This window comes from Scardinius erythrophthalmus (genome assembly GCF_964197995.2).
Source record: "Scardinius erythrophthalmus genome assembly, chromosome: 21".
Classification (NCBI taxonomy): domain Eukaryota; kingdom Metazoa; phylum Chordata; class Actinopteri; order Cypriniformes; family Leuciscidae; genus Scardinius; species Scardinius erythrophthalmus.
In genome coordinates, this window is record NC_138241.1 from 32,572,704 (window position 1) to 32,589,787 (window position 17,084).

Sequence of the window (17,084 nt, forward strand, 5' to 3'; positions counted from 1 at the left end):
TACTAAATATTTTGATTGTTTGTTGTTTTAGATTATTTTAAAGTTAGTTTTGTCTTATTTTAAATATTTTTAAGTCATCTTAAGGCTCCCTTGGAAGTTTGTTGAGCACCCCCTAGTGGGCTCCGGCCCCCTGGTTGAGAACCACTGCTATAGAGAGAGCGCAAATAAATGCAAAACAAAATGCTCCAACCAGTGACAGACACTTTTAGAGTAACTATTTAAAATGCCTTGCACATTAAAAAATGCAAAGCCGACTGCTGAACTCCAGCAATGTCTCTACATTTCACTCGCCGGCCATCTTTGAAACGCCTCTCTCAGGCATGAAAGTGTATTTCTTTGAATGGGAAAACACCAAATTCTCCAAAACTGTTCGCCAAGCTATATGGCAGTGAAGCAAGCAAATGCAACTGAGTCTGAGGCTGGTAGGTCACATGATAGTGACATGTCGAATGTAGTATGTTCGGATTACACTCAAACTGCACACATTCATACTAGTAGCCTACGAAAAACAAATACAATTTTCGTAAGAAAATATTTGAGAACTCCTTCCAAGATTTTTTCCAAGAATTAGAAACATTCTTACGAACTACTTTGAAATTTATCTTCAGAAATGTAAACTTCTTTCTTAAGAAGATTTTCGGACCCAGGTTTAAGCATTTGAAATAAACAAATATGTCCGTGAAATCAAACATCAAGCAAAACTAAAAATGATCAGATGATTGTGTCAAAAACGTTTAACGTTTACTTACCAGGTAATTCGAAATGATAGCAAATGGTGACCTGCGAACCGCGCGCTTGAACTTGTCGACAACGGTTTAACTTAGATCCGTTCAGGGTTGCCACCCGTCCCGGTTTTCCAGGGATTGTTCTCTTTTTTGAGCGACAGTCCCGGAAAATTAATATTCTTTCCCGGGACACGAATTGTTCCGGTTTTTTGTTAAAATGTACTTCTAAAGTAGAATTTCCTGGTTTCAAACCGTTTCCTTCTACTGTTACTGCAGAGCTGCCACGCGCAATTAACCCTTCTCACGCACAGAAAAATCGCGAAGCAAAGAGGACACGGAGACCGACAGACTAGACAGAGCAGGTTACTTATGATATAAAAAAAAATCTCAGCTCTCAGATTCTGTCAATTGTATTACGAAATTCAAACAATAAACACCGTTTTGGCCTTTGTAAATGTGACGTGAAAGATCCCTAGCGGCACGTGAACTGATCACCTCTAACTAACGTTAATAGTAAATAAACACGAATGAACAATGTTAAAATAAAACGTACAACTTACCGAAATGTATATTCATCATACATAATATCGATCAATCAGTGTTTTTCAACCGCGGAAAGGGTCAATAAAACAGCTGGAGAACAATTTTCACATAACATTTACCTCAGGAAAGCCATTTGATGACCATAATAGGCTATAGCACGTTAACTGTTAGTTGGCTAGAAAAAAAGAGCTAGAGTATTTTGCTAAACATAGGCTACTATATTACATATTTATTATATTTACTTATCATTAAATAAAGTTTATAATAAATAAAACTGCATTATATTTAATTTATTAAATAAAGTTATTTTTATAATTTTACCAGCTGATAAGGCTCTCTGTATGTTTACAGCATTAGGTGAGATTTTTTTCTTGAGAAAAATTAATGCCTATCTTCTAATATTTATCCAAATCAGTCAATTAAATCAAATCACAAGAATTGAACTGAATTGAAATCCTGAAATTTGTTTCAAGCAATAATAAAAAACGTATCTTACCAGAAATTGTACCATATAAACATTGTAACATGTTGTCACAAAACCTAATACAATTCAGTTTAGTTACTAAAATCAATGTTTCGACAATCACAATACACTTATTTGCAAGATAATTTTTTTTTAGAGTTAAAAATGTCAGTTAAATATAAAGGAAAAACAGCGCATTTGTCTGTATTGGACCGTTGGACAAAATATTTGATGCATAAAAATATATTAATAAAAGTTTGCATATGTGTTCTATGTTTTGTCATAATTTGATACAACAGGCTTTTATGGCTCATGTAGACTATGATATAGAAGAATATGGAGATCATACTTGAAAAAAAAAACTGGTCTGCTTCTTGAGACAAAACAATGGCACTGACATTTTAAGATATGTCAGTGCAAGTTGTTTTCAGTTAAAACAGCTCAAACCTGCATTTTAGTCTGGCTCATTTTTAGACTAGTTTAAGCCTCATCTGTGAAACGGGAATATATTTAAATGCTTAAATTTCATGATCAAAGCTCTGTAGTTTTTATTGTGGGAGCAAAAGATATAAAGTAATGCAATAAATGATGATTGAGAGATGTACAAATATACATTCCTCAAAAGCCTGTTTCATATATTTGATACTCACATTTTAACATTTTCCCTAAAAAAGGATGTATGTGTAATAAAGTAAACCTAAGTTGCTTAATTCCATTAAATATTCATCTTGAAATATTACTAACAATATAAAAGTTATTCTTACGTTTACTTTATAAAATAATTAAAAATTTCATTGTAAAACACAAACATGTACATCACAAACTGAAAGTGGACTTAAAATTGTACTAAAAGTCCTTTTACTAAAATGTATAAAATATCAACCAGGTGACAGAAGACATGTAAAAGATTGCGTGCAAACAACTTTTTCAGCAAAGTGTTGATCATGTTGATAATTTAGATATTGTAGGTTTCATAGGGTTAACCTGGTCTTTTCAACAGGGTACTGGCATCCTAGTTTTCATTTCAACTGTCTGTCAGTATCCATCATCCTCCAGCCCTTGGGGAAGTCTCTTGATTGCAGCGAGGAAGTTTGATAGTGTGCATCTGTTCCTGGTGGCTTAATGAAGGTGGTATTATGGTGTCACTCACCCTTCCATGTCTGATTGAGAAACAGTATTTATTAAATCTCCTCAGAGAAGGAAGCATGTTAATATGTGATCTGACTGAAGAGTCACTTTCACACTTTCCATCTGTTTCATTGTCTCTGTTTCTCACCATCACCTGACAATAAATCAGCCCCAATTCTAACAGTTAGAGCTTGCGTTACAATAAAATTAAACAATTTTCATTTGAGCATCCTTAAAGTGGTTCTTATTTGGTGGGTCCCAACCCTAGTCTGTAATTTACTTTCACAGATAGCCAGGAATAATAATGAAAAATGCTAAATGCCAATAATAGAATGCAACTACGTAATATATAAATATATATATATTTTATCGTATATACAAGTTAGGATAAGTAAAATAAGACACAACCTAGGGACTTTGAAAGGGGAAGAAAAAATGCGTGAAAAAATATATTTTGTTGTTGACATCAAAGGCTGTGTATCCAATCAAACTCTAGAAGTTAGTTAGATGCCAACATAAAAACTGTTAAAAGAAAAAGAAAAAATACACACAGACTACATTAAATAAAGCTGGTTTGTGTCAGCCACAATACGCTTTGAGTTAAAATTATTGTCAGCATTAAAATAAATAAATAAAAATTCAAGAGACTTTTAGGCCTATGCAGTTCATGGTGATTTTATTATTTTAGCCACCATAAAGTCAAAATTGAACATTCTTGTTTTTTTTATGGAATATTGCAGTATTTATCGTAAATTATTTTTCCATGCACATCTTTTTTTAATATTATTCATGTGCCCTCGTAATCTTTAATCAAAACAACATCTCTTCTCTCCACTGATGATGTGTTTACTCGCGAGAGGGCGGTACATACAACCTGTCACTCACATGAGATCGACCAATAGCAAACACATCCATCCAATCAATTCCCCATGGACAAAATCAAGTGTCACAATAGGGAAGGAAAGACTATCACAACTTCCGTTTCATGGTGATTTTAATTTTGGATTTTAAACAGGATATTTGTTTACTTTTCTACGATGAACAATTTTAAGATATCTAATAAATGAGACAGTATTGCAAAACCCATCAAGTCTGTAATACTTATGTTTTTTGTAGTTATCCGAACATAATAAAATAAGTGCATGTGACAGTAATTGTTATACTCACCATCATGTTATAATCGGCTCAAGTATTTTCTCAATATAAATATAAAGAATTCTTTGTTTAGCAGCACGTAACCTTGAGAACACAACCTGAGCGTCTCAAGTGTGTCTTATCAGAAACATCCAGTCTATGTGTGTGGAGACGTGAAGGGTTTTTGGGGCGTCATGCCCTGTGAACGGGAGGACTGGGAGCTGGATTCTGGTTTGAGCTGATCTGGTCCAGAACTTCCTTCTTTAACAAGCGTATCCACCTGTGCAGGGCACTCAAAGTGAACGCAGTGAAAAACCTAGAGGAGACAGAATGTGAAAAGAGTGCATTAGGGTGGTAGAATTTCATCAAAAATGTGATTATTTTGACATACACTGCATGTATAATTTGTTTTGCAATATGATGCAAAACTGACATCATATTATCTCAATGTAAACTTATGAATGCAGCATTAATGTGATGCTGGAAGGAGTCACAGACACACATCCTGTGAGAGTTTGCAGAGATCGCTCACCTCATTAGCGGTGTTGTGAGTTCCCACAATACGAATAAAGGAAGCAGGCTGTGTCTCAAACGTCAGATTCTGCCACGACCTGTAAGAATTACATGCAACTTATGTAAACTCTGAGGTGGTTATAGACATAATTATAATGCAAGAAAATAATGAGGTAACAATAAAAAAAAACAGCATTCACTGACCTGCATGCCACTTTTGTGTGGTCTATGACTCTCACCCAATGTTGCTGGTTTGTGGACAGCTCAACGTAATAGCTGTAGCTCCTCTCATCACAGTCCCACAACAGCAACCTACAGACACACAGATTTCAGTGTCAGCATATCTAAATAAACTGAGACAGAGACTTCAGTGATTGAAAGGCATATTGAGGGTTAAATACAACTTTACCATGTTGTTTTGGGTTCAGAAACACAAGATTATTTCAACTCATCGTTTTTTTTTTTTTTTTTTTCATAATATACACTGTAAGAAAGCATAATAGGTCCTCTTTAAAGGTTATAATTCTGTCATGATTTAGGATGGGTTTCTTCTGTGGAAAATAGATAAAAGATGTTTAGATGATGATAAATTAAACTCAAAGATTCTCTCCTCTCAAAAAAAAATCACATTAAAGTATCATAAAAGTAGTCTATATGACTGGTGCAATGTGTTCCAAGTTTTCTGAAGCCGTACAATAGCATTGTGCGAGTAACAAAATAAAATTGAATCTGTTATTTGCCGAAAACCTCCTCCGCCACAGATCTCAAATCTAATAACAGTGCATACAGTAAAGCACTTACAGTGGAATTAAATAGAAGAAAACAAGACAAGGTAATAAATTATATGATATACTTTCTTTAGTGTGTAAAGTGCTGTTTGAGCATGAAAAAGGTTGCAAAGTTACAAAGCACAAAGTCACTGAACTCCCTGAAACGCCTACATTGTAGTCTTGAATTTCTTCTGGGAACGAACACGTTACTATATTTCTCATTTAAATAATTTCTGCCCAAGTCATACGCAAAATAAAGGGGCGAAGCCTGGTTGAGTTGCGTTAGAAGTGTGTTGAAACTCACAGTTATGGTAAAGGGCGTGACATTTCACAAACTAGTTCGAAGCAGTCGACCAATCAGAGCACAGAGCAATTTTTGCAAAGAGGGGCTTCATAGAAACATGAACTAGAGCATTATAGTAAAATATGTGAAAAGTAATGTTAATTTTTTAACATTCATTCAAGCATAAAAACCTATTCTAGTAGTCTCCAAAAACAAATTCAAGAATTTGTAAAAGGGCATAATACGGCCTCTTTAACTGGTAACATAAGATTGCGTACCGCATTGAGCCCAGCATGTATGGCTGAGCAAGCTGGATAACAATGGCTCCAGAGCCCAGCTGATGACAGGTGTATCCCGAGTCCCAGTCATAGTGGCTGGTGTCCCCGTTCAGCAGGGCGTTTCTGCTGCGACTCACACCCTCTACCACACTAGCACACGCCTGCACGGTCGCCACGTTCTCTGTAGGAACTGCAGGGAGAGGCATAGGAGACGTGGGATGAGTTTCAGTAACTGAGCTGATATGTGTGCAACTTCCGGAATAACCACTGAAATTAGGAAAACTATATTACCTATTAGGCCTCTCTCCAGGGTGAAAGGTCGCTGTGTGTACATGCACTCTAGAGCCACCAGGTGAAATACTTTGTTGACTGTGTTATGTGTCCCCACAATGCGAATAAACCTGAGTAAAAAAAAAAAATAATTAGTGTCCACAACATTCTACATCCTAACAATTAATTTCTCTCCTCTGCAGAAGACATTTATTTTTAGTGGATTTCTTTTAGACCTTACATGTCACCCAGGACATCCTTACCTTTTCAGAGATAATAAGCTTTGAGTTTGAGCATTGAAACGTTCTCTATTTTCTTTTTTGTATCACAATTGAACAAATCTAATGGAAATACCATTTGTATTTGATTGACTTACTAAAAGATACCCTAAAAACATGTTAATATAATAATTGTACATGATGTATAAGGTTTGTTCAGCATGTAAGCATTATATAATAAACTGTTATAAATTTCGATTCTGTAATACACTGTTCATAACATAAACCTTAACCTACTTTTCAAAATTTTGAGATTAGTAAGTTTTTTTTTCTTTTGTTAAATACATTAAAGTGCCCCTATTATGCCTTTTGAGTATTACCTTTCATGCAGTGTGTAATACAGCTGTTTGTGAATGTAAAAGGTCTACAAAGGTTTAAAAATGAAAGTGCACAACAAAGTAATTTGTCTCCTAAAAGAAAGAATCGACTCTGAACTGCCGAAACGAGTCATCATCCTGTTACATACCCACGTTAAAATGTAACAAATTTGTATAATGGTCTTTTCTGGCTGCCCGCGAACAACATCAACTTTGACCCGTCTGCAAACACTATAGTGGTAGCTGAGACTGGAAGAGTTTGGTTCATGATGTGAACGTGTCGAGAAGACACTCTTTTCTGCGCTGCGAATCCACATTGCACTTACGGTAAAACCGACGCCTATCATTACTGTCCGTATCACTGTGTATCAAGTGCTGAGGAAGACTCATGCTGTAAGCGGTAGACCAATCACAACAGACAGGGCCATTTGACCAATCAAAGCAGAGTAGGCTCAAGTAAAAGGAGAGGTTTAGAGAGACTGAATCTTCGAACAAACCATTTTCAGGCTCTTTGAGGAATGAGGTGATGTGCAATGTATATTAAAAGAATATTTAAGTGTTTTTTTTTTTTTTACCTCAGATGCATGTAAACCTATTGTAGGAAACCTCTAAAACAAAATTAGGAACCTTTAAAATAGCATAATAGGGGCACTTTAATACGTTTATTCAGCAAGGATGCAGTAAAGTGAAAGTAAATTGTTACAGAAGGCTTCTATTTCAAATACGTGTTGTTCTTTTCAATTTCTATTCATCAAATAATCCTAAAAAATTTGTTTCCACAAAAATATTAAGCATCACAAGTCTGTTTTCAACATTTCTGATTATAGGAAACGTTTCTTGAGCACCAACTAAGCATATTAGAATGATTTCTGAAGGATCATGTGACACTGAATACTGGAGTAATGGCTTTTTTTTTGCAACTTCACTTTTTTGTCTAAACTTAATCTAGATGTCTTCTACTGCGTAAGTATAGTACAACAAAATGTTTTTTTATTTCAAAGATAAACAAGGTTTCCCGAATAAAAATTGAGAAACAGAGTACAGTTGTTGTGTAATGAGTTCTACCTGCAAACTCGTGCTGGGAAATAGAGATGCTGCCAAGAGCGGCACAGGAACTTGGAGTGATCCACCACACGTACCCAGTCCAGCTCATCCATAGACACCTCGACATAGTACGAGTAAGACCTGCAGACATGAGCGAGCCATCAAAATGCTGCAAATGGACATAATTGAATAAGTTAAGTGAAGATATTCAGTACATTCAAAATAAGCCACATGAAAACTGGGTGTGCCCAGCTTAACATCAATAATCAGTGCCAGTGGTTCTTGTGTCTAGTATCCAAAGATATTGCAAGTAATATGTGCTATTTTTTGGAGCTAATCGGCATCCATTCTCATTCCTTTCATTATGGCCACGTTCACACAGCAGCAGAATATGGTTATCAATTCTTTATTTGAGTCCTTAATACACAGTTCAGTTATTTAGGGGAGAGACAACTGCATTCTACAACTAAACTTACACTTGTATAATTTCAGGACTCACAACCACATTCTCAAAACCTGTGCTGTGTTAAAGGGCACCTATTATGCTCCTTTTCGATGTAAATGTAAATGTAAAATAAGTCTCTGATGTCCCCAGATTGTGTATGTGAAGTTTTAGCTCAAAATACCCAACAGATAATTTTTTACAGCATCTGAGTCTGAGTAAAATACGCCGTTTTTAGTGCGTATCCCTTTAAATGCAAATGAGCTGCTGCTGCCGGCACAGAGGGCGGAGCTTCAAGAGCTTGCGCTCAATGTCAGGACAATCTCATCTCACAGAATGATAATATCAGAACAGAGACTCTCAGTGGCAGTGTTCATTTCGACCCGGAGTCGGACAATAATGTCCACAGAGCCAGAGAATATATGCTGTATGGAGATAGAACAGGTATAATTTAGTTCAATTACAGTTATACATTATTTTTCATCTTGCTTTTATCCACTATTAGTACAAGCCTGTTGTAGCAGACCATGTCCGAATGATGGCAAAAAAATTACTGTTGAGTTTTATGAAGTTTATTGTACATCACACAAAAGATGAAGCGTCAGTTTTACTCCAGAAAATCTATATATCTATAATATACAGTATAAGAAGTGCGCATTAAAGTCTAATCCATAAACTCTCTCTCTCCCTTTCATTATCAGCGAATTAAACAGAAACACTCGTTACAACTAACAGTAAACAAATATATACACAGGTTTTCAGGGGGTGCTTAATAAACTGGTAAACTTTATCGTTAAAACAACTAAGATGACATGTAATAAAATGCCCGCTCTCCCTTCCATTACTGCCGTGATCAGTAACGTTAGGCCTATCGCTCCGGAGACTGTAAGCTGGATCACGAACAGTTGGTACAGATCCATCCTCGAGTAACAACAAGAGTACATGAAGACTGCTATGTTCATTCTTCCATCTTATAAGAAAACAGGCCAAGTCTACGCTTAAACTGCAGTGTCCATCAACAGTCGTGGGAGGGGCTTGTGCAAAAGTATGTCACATTGCCCAGAATCTGAGAACGGGTGGTTTCTGAGACAGTGCTTATTTTATTATAACACACATTTATGTTCAAACACCATGTAAAAGTGAATTTTGCATAATAGGTGCCCTTTAACGGAACCGGACCAGATAACTAGCTGTCATGTCATACTGTGCGACAGAGCTGCACATGCAGTGCACAAACGCGTGTCTACTGTGTGGTCTTCGATATTATTTTGGTCATTCTCACTATGGTTACAACGTAACATTTCAAGAATCAAACCTGTAAGTAATACGGTTGTCAATCCCAAAAAATGACTGTGTGAATGTAGCCTATATGAATAAGAGAACGGCAGACAATCTCCATTTGAGTTTGAAACGACATTACTGGACAAAAAAACTCCAAAAGTAATAACCTAGAATATTGTCTAACAATTGATGGCTGCTCTGTGAAGTCTTCGTCGTCAGCTAGGAACCTGCGTGAGCTCTTTGATACCAATCTTTCATTTGAAAACCACATTTCTAGCGTCTGTAAAACCGCATTTCTCCATCCTAAAAATAAATCTAAGTTATGACATATGCTCTCAATAACAAATGCAGAAAAGTTAGTTCATGCATTCATGACCTCAAGGCTAGATTATTGTAATGATCTACTGGGTGGTTGCCCTGCATGCTTAATAAACAAACTCTAGCTGTTCCAAATTGCAGCTAGAGTTCTTACTAGAACCAGGAAATATGGCCATATTAGCCCGGTTCTGTCAACACTGCATTGGCTCCCTATTAAAATTTCCCTATTTAGCACCCAATCTCTGGAACAGCCTTACTGGCCTAGTTCGAGTAGTTTGAGTCTATAATTTAAATCCGTTAAAGGATTGTTAGGCTGCATAAATTAGGTCAACCGGAACCAGGAACACTTCCCATAACACCAGACGTGTACTTAAGAAAAATGGCATCTACGGTAATATTAGTCTGTCTGTCTCATCCTTATCCCGAGGTTACCGTAGTCAGCCGGATCCGGGTCATATCCAGATCAGATGGTGGACCTGCACTTGGACACGACCTCAACGCAGCCCTGAATGTCAGCAGAGACCATGTCAACTAGAACAATCCCCTATGAAGACCTCGTCGACATGACAGCCATAGGCACAGATCCTCAGCAAAGCCCACAAGAACCTATGACCAGCTTCGTCTCCATACCAGAGTGATGAATCCGATCTTCAAGCAGAAGGAACTGGATGAAATATTTTGAATGCTACCGTTTCACAATCTGACTTCTGACTTGTGATGCAGCATGAAACATAATCGCACCGTGTTTGTTCGTTGGCCAGAGGAGAACTGGCCACGACTGAGCCTGGTTTCTCACAAGGTTTTTTTCTCTCCATTTCTGTCACTTGATGGAGTTTGGGTTCTTTACCACTGTAGCCTCTGGCTTGCTTAGTTGGGGACACTTAATAGTCAGCAGTGTAACTGATTTGACTGCAGTGACAAAATTGGATGAAAACTCAACTAAGCTGGAAGATGACAACACTGTTTTCTACTTTTTTGCTGAATTCATTTCATAATTGATGTACTTTACACAGTTACTGAACCAAAATGAATCAACACTGAACTGAATAATGATTGTTTACTATTGTCTTTTTAGAGCTGCTTTACAGCAGAATTGAATTCTGATTGCATCATTGAATCATTATCTTCCTGTTTATCACTGTAAAGCTGCTTAGAAACCATCTGTATTGTATAAAGCGCTATATAAATAAAGGTGACTTGACATGATAGTGATCAAATGATGGCAGAATTTAAATTTTTGAGTGAACTGTCCCTTTAATGTTGCATTACCTGCTGTCCTTGTCCCACAGCAGTAGACGAATGTGGTTGATGATGGAGGACTGACCCAAGCGAACCTGGATGCCAGCAGCTCGTCCCTCTTCTTCTATGGGGTGTCTCGAGAAGCCATGGTCCAGATCATAGTTCTGCGTGTCTCCATCCAGGAGAGCAGACTTCAGCTCACCCTTCACCACCACAGCGCCATGCTTCATAGTGGCAATGTTCTCCTCTGGGACTAAAACACGCACAACGAAGCAGAGGACACATTTTAGTCAAACTGAAGCATTATAAACATTTTCCGTACTCTACGGATCTTTACTTCACATGTCAGTGTTGTAAAAGGTGGACAAATAACTCAAATTTCCAGATATTTACATTTTTAATTATACTTTGCACCAAGAAAAATACACAAATTGTAATTCTCAAGCATCAGAAACTGTTGGCTACAGATTAATTAGGCCATATCATACATTTTATAATGTTAGTCAAGGTTTTTTGCACCAAACATGATAGTCATTTAGTTATACATGACCATTTTACACCGTTTAAATTAGACAGGCCATGCAGACCATTTTTGTTTCACGATCATATTTGTCTTTATATGCAATATTTGGGTTTATTTTCTGTGCTCTGTGACTTTCCATACTGTTAGTGTTAGTCCTTAGCGAAATCTCTTTAACTAATAAAAGCCAGCAGCCGGTTCTTAATGACATCATCCTCAAGAAAGTGACAATTTTGGTGGGTATTAGCAATGAATTTGATTAATTCTGTGAGGTTTTGTGGCATTAGTTGGTTTGTCTTATTTTAAAACTGGTCATGGTAAATACAATTACACACAAAAATATATATTATCAATTAAATTTTTTTTTTAAATAAATATTACAAATTAACTTGTCAACAAGTTGATATTCTAATGAGCTTCAATAAAACTTCTGCAAGATGAAAATCATGTTTGATGCAGGCAGTTGGTTTCCAATAATATTAAAAATGTATAAATTATAGATCGTTTTAAAATGAGACAGTAATATATATTTTTTTTTAAAGTCAAGAAAAAAGTTAACTGATTTGTCAAGATGTGACCGGTTTCCTTTAATAATCTAAAGCAGCTTTTGCACAGTCGGGCCCAACGGTTCTAAGAACGGGAATGGTTCAAGGTATATTTCCACTTGAGTTTGGTTTAGCACGATAACAAACCGTTATCAAACAAACCGAGGATTGATCACTTGTCTGTTGCCTGACTACCAGTTTCTCTGTAGCTGGCCAAGCATGCTATTTGAGCAACGTAAACACAAGTTAATAATAAAATTAAAAGAAATATTAGATCATCCTGCATGACACGGTCGCTATTTACATCCCATACCGTCTGTAAACTCTTGCATTACCAAGACAATGACTGACGCACTTAATATTATATTCCAAAGAGCCCCGTTATCAGCTTCGTTAATGAAACCATATCCGTACAGGCTGGGGCAGATCTGCACGGAATTTAGTGGTTAAGCAAGAAGTGCGAACGGTTTGGCCCAACGCTGGAAAAGCAGCTTAAGTGTTCATTATGTAAAGAGTGATAAGCAGAGAAAAGTAAACGGACTGAGCATGCCACGGTAGTTGAGGTCCATGTCTCTGCTTTCTGAGCGGGTCTGTATGGCATCTAGCAGGTCATCCGGGCTGAGGAGGCCCGAGGGACGAACCACATTCAGCATTTCAGAAAGGGTCATCAAGGGCAGTCGGACTGATGACATCACTTCCTTTGCCTCTGGACCATCACCGTTGTGGTGACACCAGCGGCAGAGGGCCTGAAAGATCTCCCTTTCACTTGCAGCAAAGGAATCTCTCCTCACAACGGTCAACAGTGCAGACTGCAGAGAGCAAACATAAGAAACAGCCAAATTACATACTAAACTTAATTAAGCTTTAAAATTGTCATATCTTCTATCACTCACCTTTGAAAGGCTGAGAAAGCCGTCTGACTTCAACACTTCGGTGGCGTTGCGGTCCATGTAGGCCATGCAGGCCTCAGCCAGCCCATTCAGACAGTACAGACTAGCCACATCAAACACCAGACAGACGTTTCGCGTGCTCAATAAAGTGCGGAGGAACTCACATATGGAGCCCTCTAGTGGTTGGAGGCCATAGCGGTGCGCCAGTCCCAGGAAATCTAACAGAGTCTCTTCCCTGGCTTCACTCAGGGTGGCTCTGCCCGTGTACAGATACCGCAATAACATGGAAAAAGCCTCGGCACGTGTTTCCTCCAGCCGAACCTCTGCCTGGGCCTGGGACTCTCTCAGCCCTCCATACAGCAAAGCCCTGAGGAGTTTTAAAGACAAAGAAAAGAAAAAGGATGAAATGAAAGAAGAATTTCACCAAGGTTAGGTTACAAAGCCTATTTTAGAAACGAGAAATGATTTTACAAAATGGGTACTTATTTGCAACATTGACACTGTTATTGTACTGAGCTGACTCAACACTGAATCTAAATTGAGCTGGATAATGATACTACTGTCTTCTATAGAGCTGCTCATGGCTGAAATTGAAGTGGTTTCATAATTGTTACATATCAGCATCAAATTCTTTTGAACAGTTGAACTGTTTGTAAAGTTAAATTAGACAGTAAAACATTAACCCTGTTACCTTTCTGAATTGATAATTATATCCTATCAATGTTAGTTCAGGTCTATTTAAAGGGATAGTTCACCCAAAAATGAAAATTCTGTCACCATTTACTCAACCTTGTGTTGTTCCAAACCTGTAAGACTTTTGTTAAAAGCCTAAATAAAATCTGTTCAGCGTATAAAGCGATTGTGTCTCTTCAGAAAAATTTGGACTAAACCGCTTAATTCTTATGGTTTAGTTTTACGATCTCTTTATGAACTTTATGAAGTGTCAAAGTGGTAGTTGCGTAGCTGTCAATGGAGGGACAGAAAAATATCAAAAAAACATCTTAATTTGTGTTGTTGATCAAAAGTCTTTGGTTTGGAACGTCATGAGGGTGAAAAATGAATGACAGAATTTAAATTTGTGGGTGAATTAACCCTTTAAATAATATTATCAGATAACTTTTGATTTTAATAATGTACTGGTAAATGCTGAAATTAAATAAGATGAATACATGCATTAGAAGTATTTTCATTTGTTAGCTAATGTAGCTAACAAATGAACCTTATTGTAAACCAAAATGTATTAGTTTAACTTCAGATGACACAATGCAATTTATTAAATTACTGCATCTCTTTTGTCACATCATTTTTCTGAATGTTTAAAATCGTATAAAAAAAGGCATGCTTTTCATAGAATGACACTGATTCACTATAGTACAAAATTGATTCTTTTTTTCTATCATAAATAATTCAAATCAAGAAATGCCCCAATTGACAAGCAACATCTCATGAAGAGCAACCTGAAATACTGGCAGCGGGCCGCTAGAATGACTCTGTGTGCCGGAAAGTGCTTCTCCTCCACCACGAAGGTGACATCGCTGTACTCTTCCCCGGGAACTAAAGCGCCGAGCTGCTCCGACAGGAGATGGAGGTGGTCGATCTCAGACGCAGAGCTCACCGGCCGCAGAGGATGACTGTCACTCATGACCACTGCTGGGGAACACCTTCACATCTGAATCATAAACAACAAACATTTGAATTTGTAAATGAAAACAGTACATGGATGTGTGCATTCATTAGATCATTCCTGCTGTGCAGAATATGTTGTTCTTATGAAATTAAATATGTCTAAATATGCCAAAAATGAAAATTAATCCATGATTTACTCACCCTCAAGTCATCCTAGGTGTATATGACATTCTTCTTTCAGACAAATGCAATTGGAGTTATATTAAAAAATGTCCTGGCTCTTCCAAGCTTTATAAGGGCATTGAATGGATGTATGTCCATCAAAGTGCATCCATACATGATAAAAGTGCTCCACACTGCTCTGGGGGGTTAATAAAGGCCTTCTGAAGTGAAGCGATGCGTTAGTGTAAGAAAAATATCCATATTTAAAACTTTAGCGACTATAATAACTAGCTTTCGGCAGACGGCCTATGCAAGTTGACTTACGTCAAAAGAGTAACACTTGATGATGTATGACGTAGGATGTAGGAGTAGCGTAAGCTTTGACGCCTCTCGTGGTTCAAACAAACAAACTCAAGCTTCTCCAACATTTCTCTTTAAAAATTCTAGTTTTAAACTTCTAATTCATGACTGGTGTTTTGTTTTGCTCTATCCTCTGCACTTCCGTGTTCATCATAACATTGTGCGTCAAGGTCAAGGGTTAGTCTTCCACCGTAAATCGATGTGTACTGCCGTCTGTCGGAAGCTAGTTATTTTAGTCGATAAAGTTTTAAATATGGATATTTTTCTTACACGAACGCATCGCTTCACTTCAGACGGTCTTTATTAACCCCCCAGAGCAGTGTGGAGCACTTTTATCATGGATGGATGCACTTTTTTGATGGACTTCAAAAAATATACATCAATTCAATGCCATTATAAAGTTTGGAAGAGCCAAGACATTTTTTAATATAACTCTGATTGTATTTGTCTGAAAGAAGAATGTCATATACACCTAGGATGACTTGAGGGTGAGTAAATCATGGGATAATTTTCATTTTTGGGTGAACTATCCCTTTAATACATTCGCTTTCTCCCTGTCATGTCACTTTCCATACTGTTCATGTTTTGTAAAATGAAATCTAACACCCCGGTTTCACAAACAAGGCTTAAGCCTATAGTTCCAGTTTTTTTTCTAAGGAACATTTATAAAAGCTACTTAAATGTCCAAACTGAACCAAGGCCAAATCTAAGCACTGTATGTGAAACCAGGCCAAAATGTATTAGTTGGTTTGTCTTATTTTAAAACATCAATAACACCATGATAAATACAATTACACATATAAATGCAAAAGATCAAAATGTTAATATATAGTTAAATAAATAATTATATTAAAAACAAGTTGACACTCTTGAATAATAAAATGGCAAACCTCTGTGAGAAGAAAATTATGTTTACAATAACATCAATAATGCATAAACGGTCTGAGCGTCATTATATAGTAGTTATGTAATATAGGATATGAATATCCAGTAAAATAAAATAGGATTATATGTCTCAACACCAACAAATGTTTCATAATATGTCACTAAATTGCGGTTTCTCAGCGGTTATAAACATAACCGAACATTCAGCGTCATTCGCATTAACAATAAAAACACAAATATTACTCAAAGATACAATGATACATGCAATGTTCGTGGTAAAATCAATGAAATATAGCAAGGTTACATTAGAGCATATGTGACGTTATCGTCTATAAGCTTCTACTCACCAACACCAATAAAGACTCGATTTGTCTCCGCCTAAAGCAGACCGAGAAGGCAACAAAGCTCTCTTGACTCCAAATATGTTAAATTTATAAATCAATTAATAAGTAAAATGTGTTAAATACAAATTTGTAACGAGCCACAAATCCATTCGTTCAACAGAAAAACACCTAACCGGATGTTTATAAGGCGCCCGTATGTTACGCGTTTGTCACAGCGCCTCTAGTGGACTGATGAGGTAGAACGTCTTTCCTCCTCCGGAGCGGTTGAGGACTCAGAAAGCAAAGAAAATTCGGTCATTTACTCACCCTCATGTTGTTCCAAAGCAAACCTGTATGAATTTCTTTTTTCTGCTGAACACAAAAGAAGATATTTTTAACCATACAGTTGATTGCATGGCCCCATTGACTTCCAATGTATGGAGAAAAATATATTGGGGGGGAACTAAAGTTAGTAAACAAACTAAAGCAGCTTTAAGCTAACTAAAAGGGATAGTTCTCCCAACAATGAAACTGTTGTCATTACTTATACTAACTCTTTAAGTTGTTCCAAACATGCATGCATTTCTTCCTTCTGTTGAACACAAAAGAAATGATTTTAAAGAATGTTGGTAACCAGACAGTTGACGGCACACATTGAAGAAAAAAAAACACTAAGGGTGTATTATAATATATAAGGTGCCGTCTGGTTACCAACATTCCTTTGTGTTCAACAGAAGAAAGATACAG

At 36.9% G+C, this 17,084-nt stretch overlaps 1 protein-coding gene across 2 annotated transcripts; it reads right to left on the minus strand.

The window, feature by feature from the left end:
- Positions 1 to 2,257: 2,257 nt before the first annotated feature.
- btbd9 (BTB (POZ) domain containing 9) lies at positions 2,258 to 16,580 on the minus strand. 2 transcript variants are annotated; one of them, XR_014029024.1, is made up of 12 exons: positions 16,362 to 16,574; positions 14,439 to 14,650; positions 12,985 to 13,348; positions 12,633 to 12,900; positions 11,057 to 11,279; positions 7,768 to 7,887; positions 6,129 to 6,238; positions 5,838 to 6,027; positions 4,711 to 4,818; positions 4,526 to 4,604; positions 4,027 to 4,309; positions 2,258 to 2,891 (listed from the first exon to the last, which is right to left on the minus strand). XR_014029024.1 is itself a non-coding variant. In XM_081350285.1 (11 exons), the coding sequence occupies exons 2-11, from the start codon at positions 14,621 to 14,623 to the stop codon at positions 4,151 to 4,153; spliced, it is 1,806 nt and encodes a 601-aa protein (XP_081206411.1). In that variant the 5' UTR covers positions 14,624 to 14,650; positions 16,362 to 16,580; the 3' UTR covers positions 3,513 to 4,150. The 2 variants fall into 2 exon arrangements, 1 of the variants encoding a protein (XP_081206411.1); XM_081350285.1 differs by lacking the exon at positions 2,258 to 2,891 and having other exon boundaries at positions 3,513 to 4,309; positions 16,362 to 16,580.
- Between the last annotated feature and the right edge of the window lie 504 nt (positions 16,581 to 17,084).

What these genes read in the sequence shown, in the direction of transcription:
- btbd9 (XM_081350285.1), bottom strand. Translation starts at nt 14,623, where the DNA reads ATGAGTGACAGTCATCCTCTGCGGCCGGTGAGCTCTGCGTCTGAGATC. An exon ending in GCCCGCTGCCAGTATTTCAG is followed by an intron (nt 13,349 to 14,438) that starts GTTGCTCTTCAT and finishes AAAACTCCTCAG; the next exon opens with GGCTTTGCTGTATGGAGGGC. An exon ending in CACACAAAAGTGGCATGCAG is followed by an intron (nt 4,605 to 4,710) that starts GTCAGTGAATGC and finishes TAATTCTTACAG; the next exon opens with GTCGTGGCAGAATCTGACGT.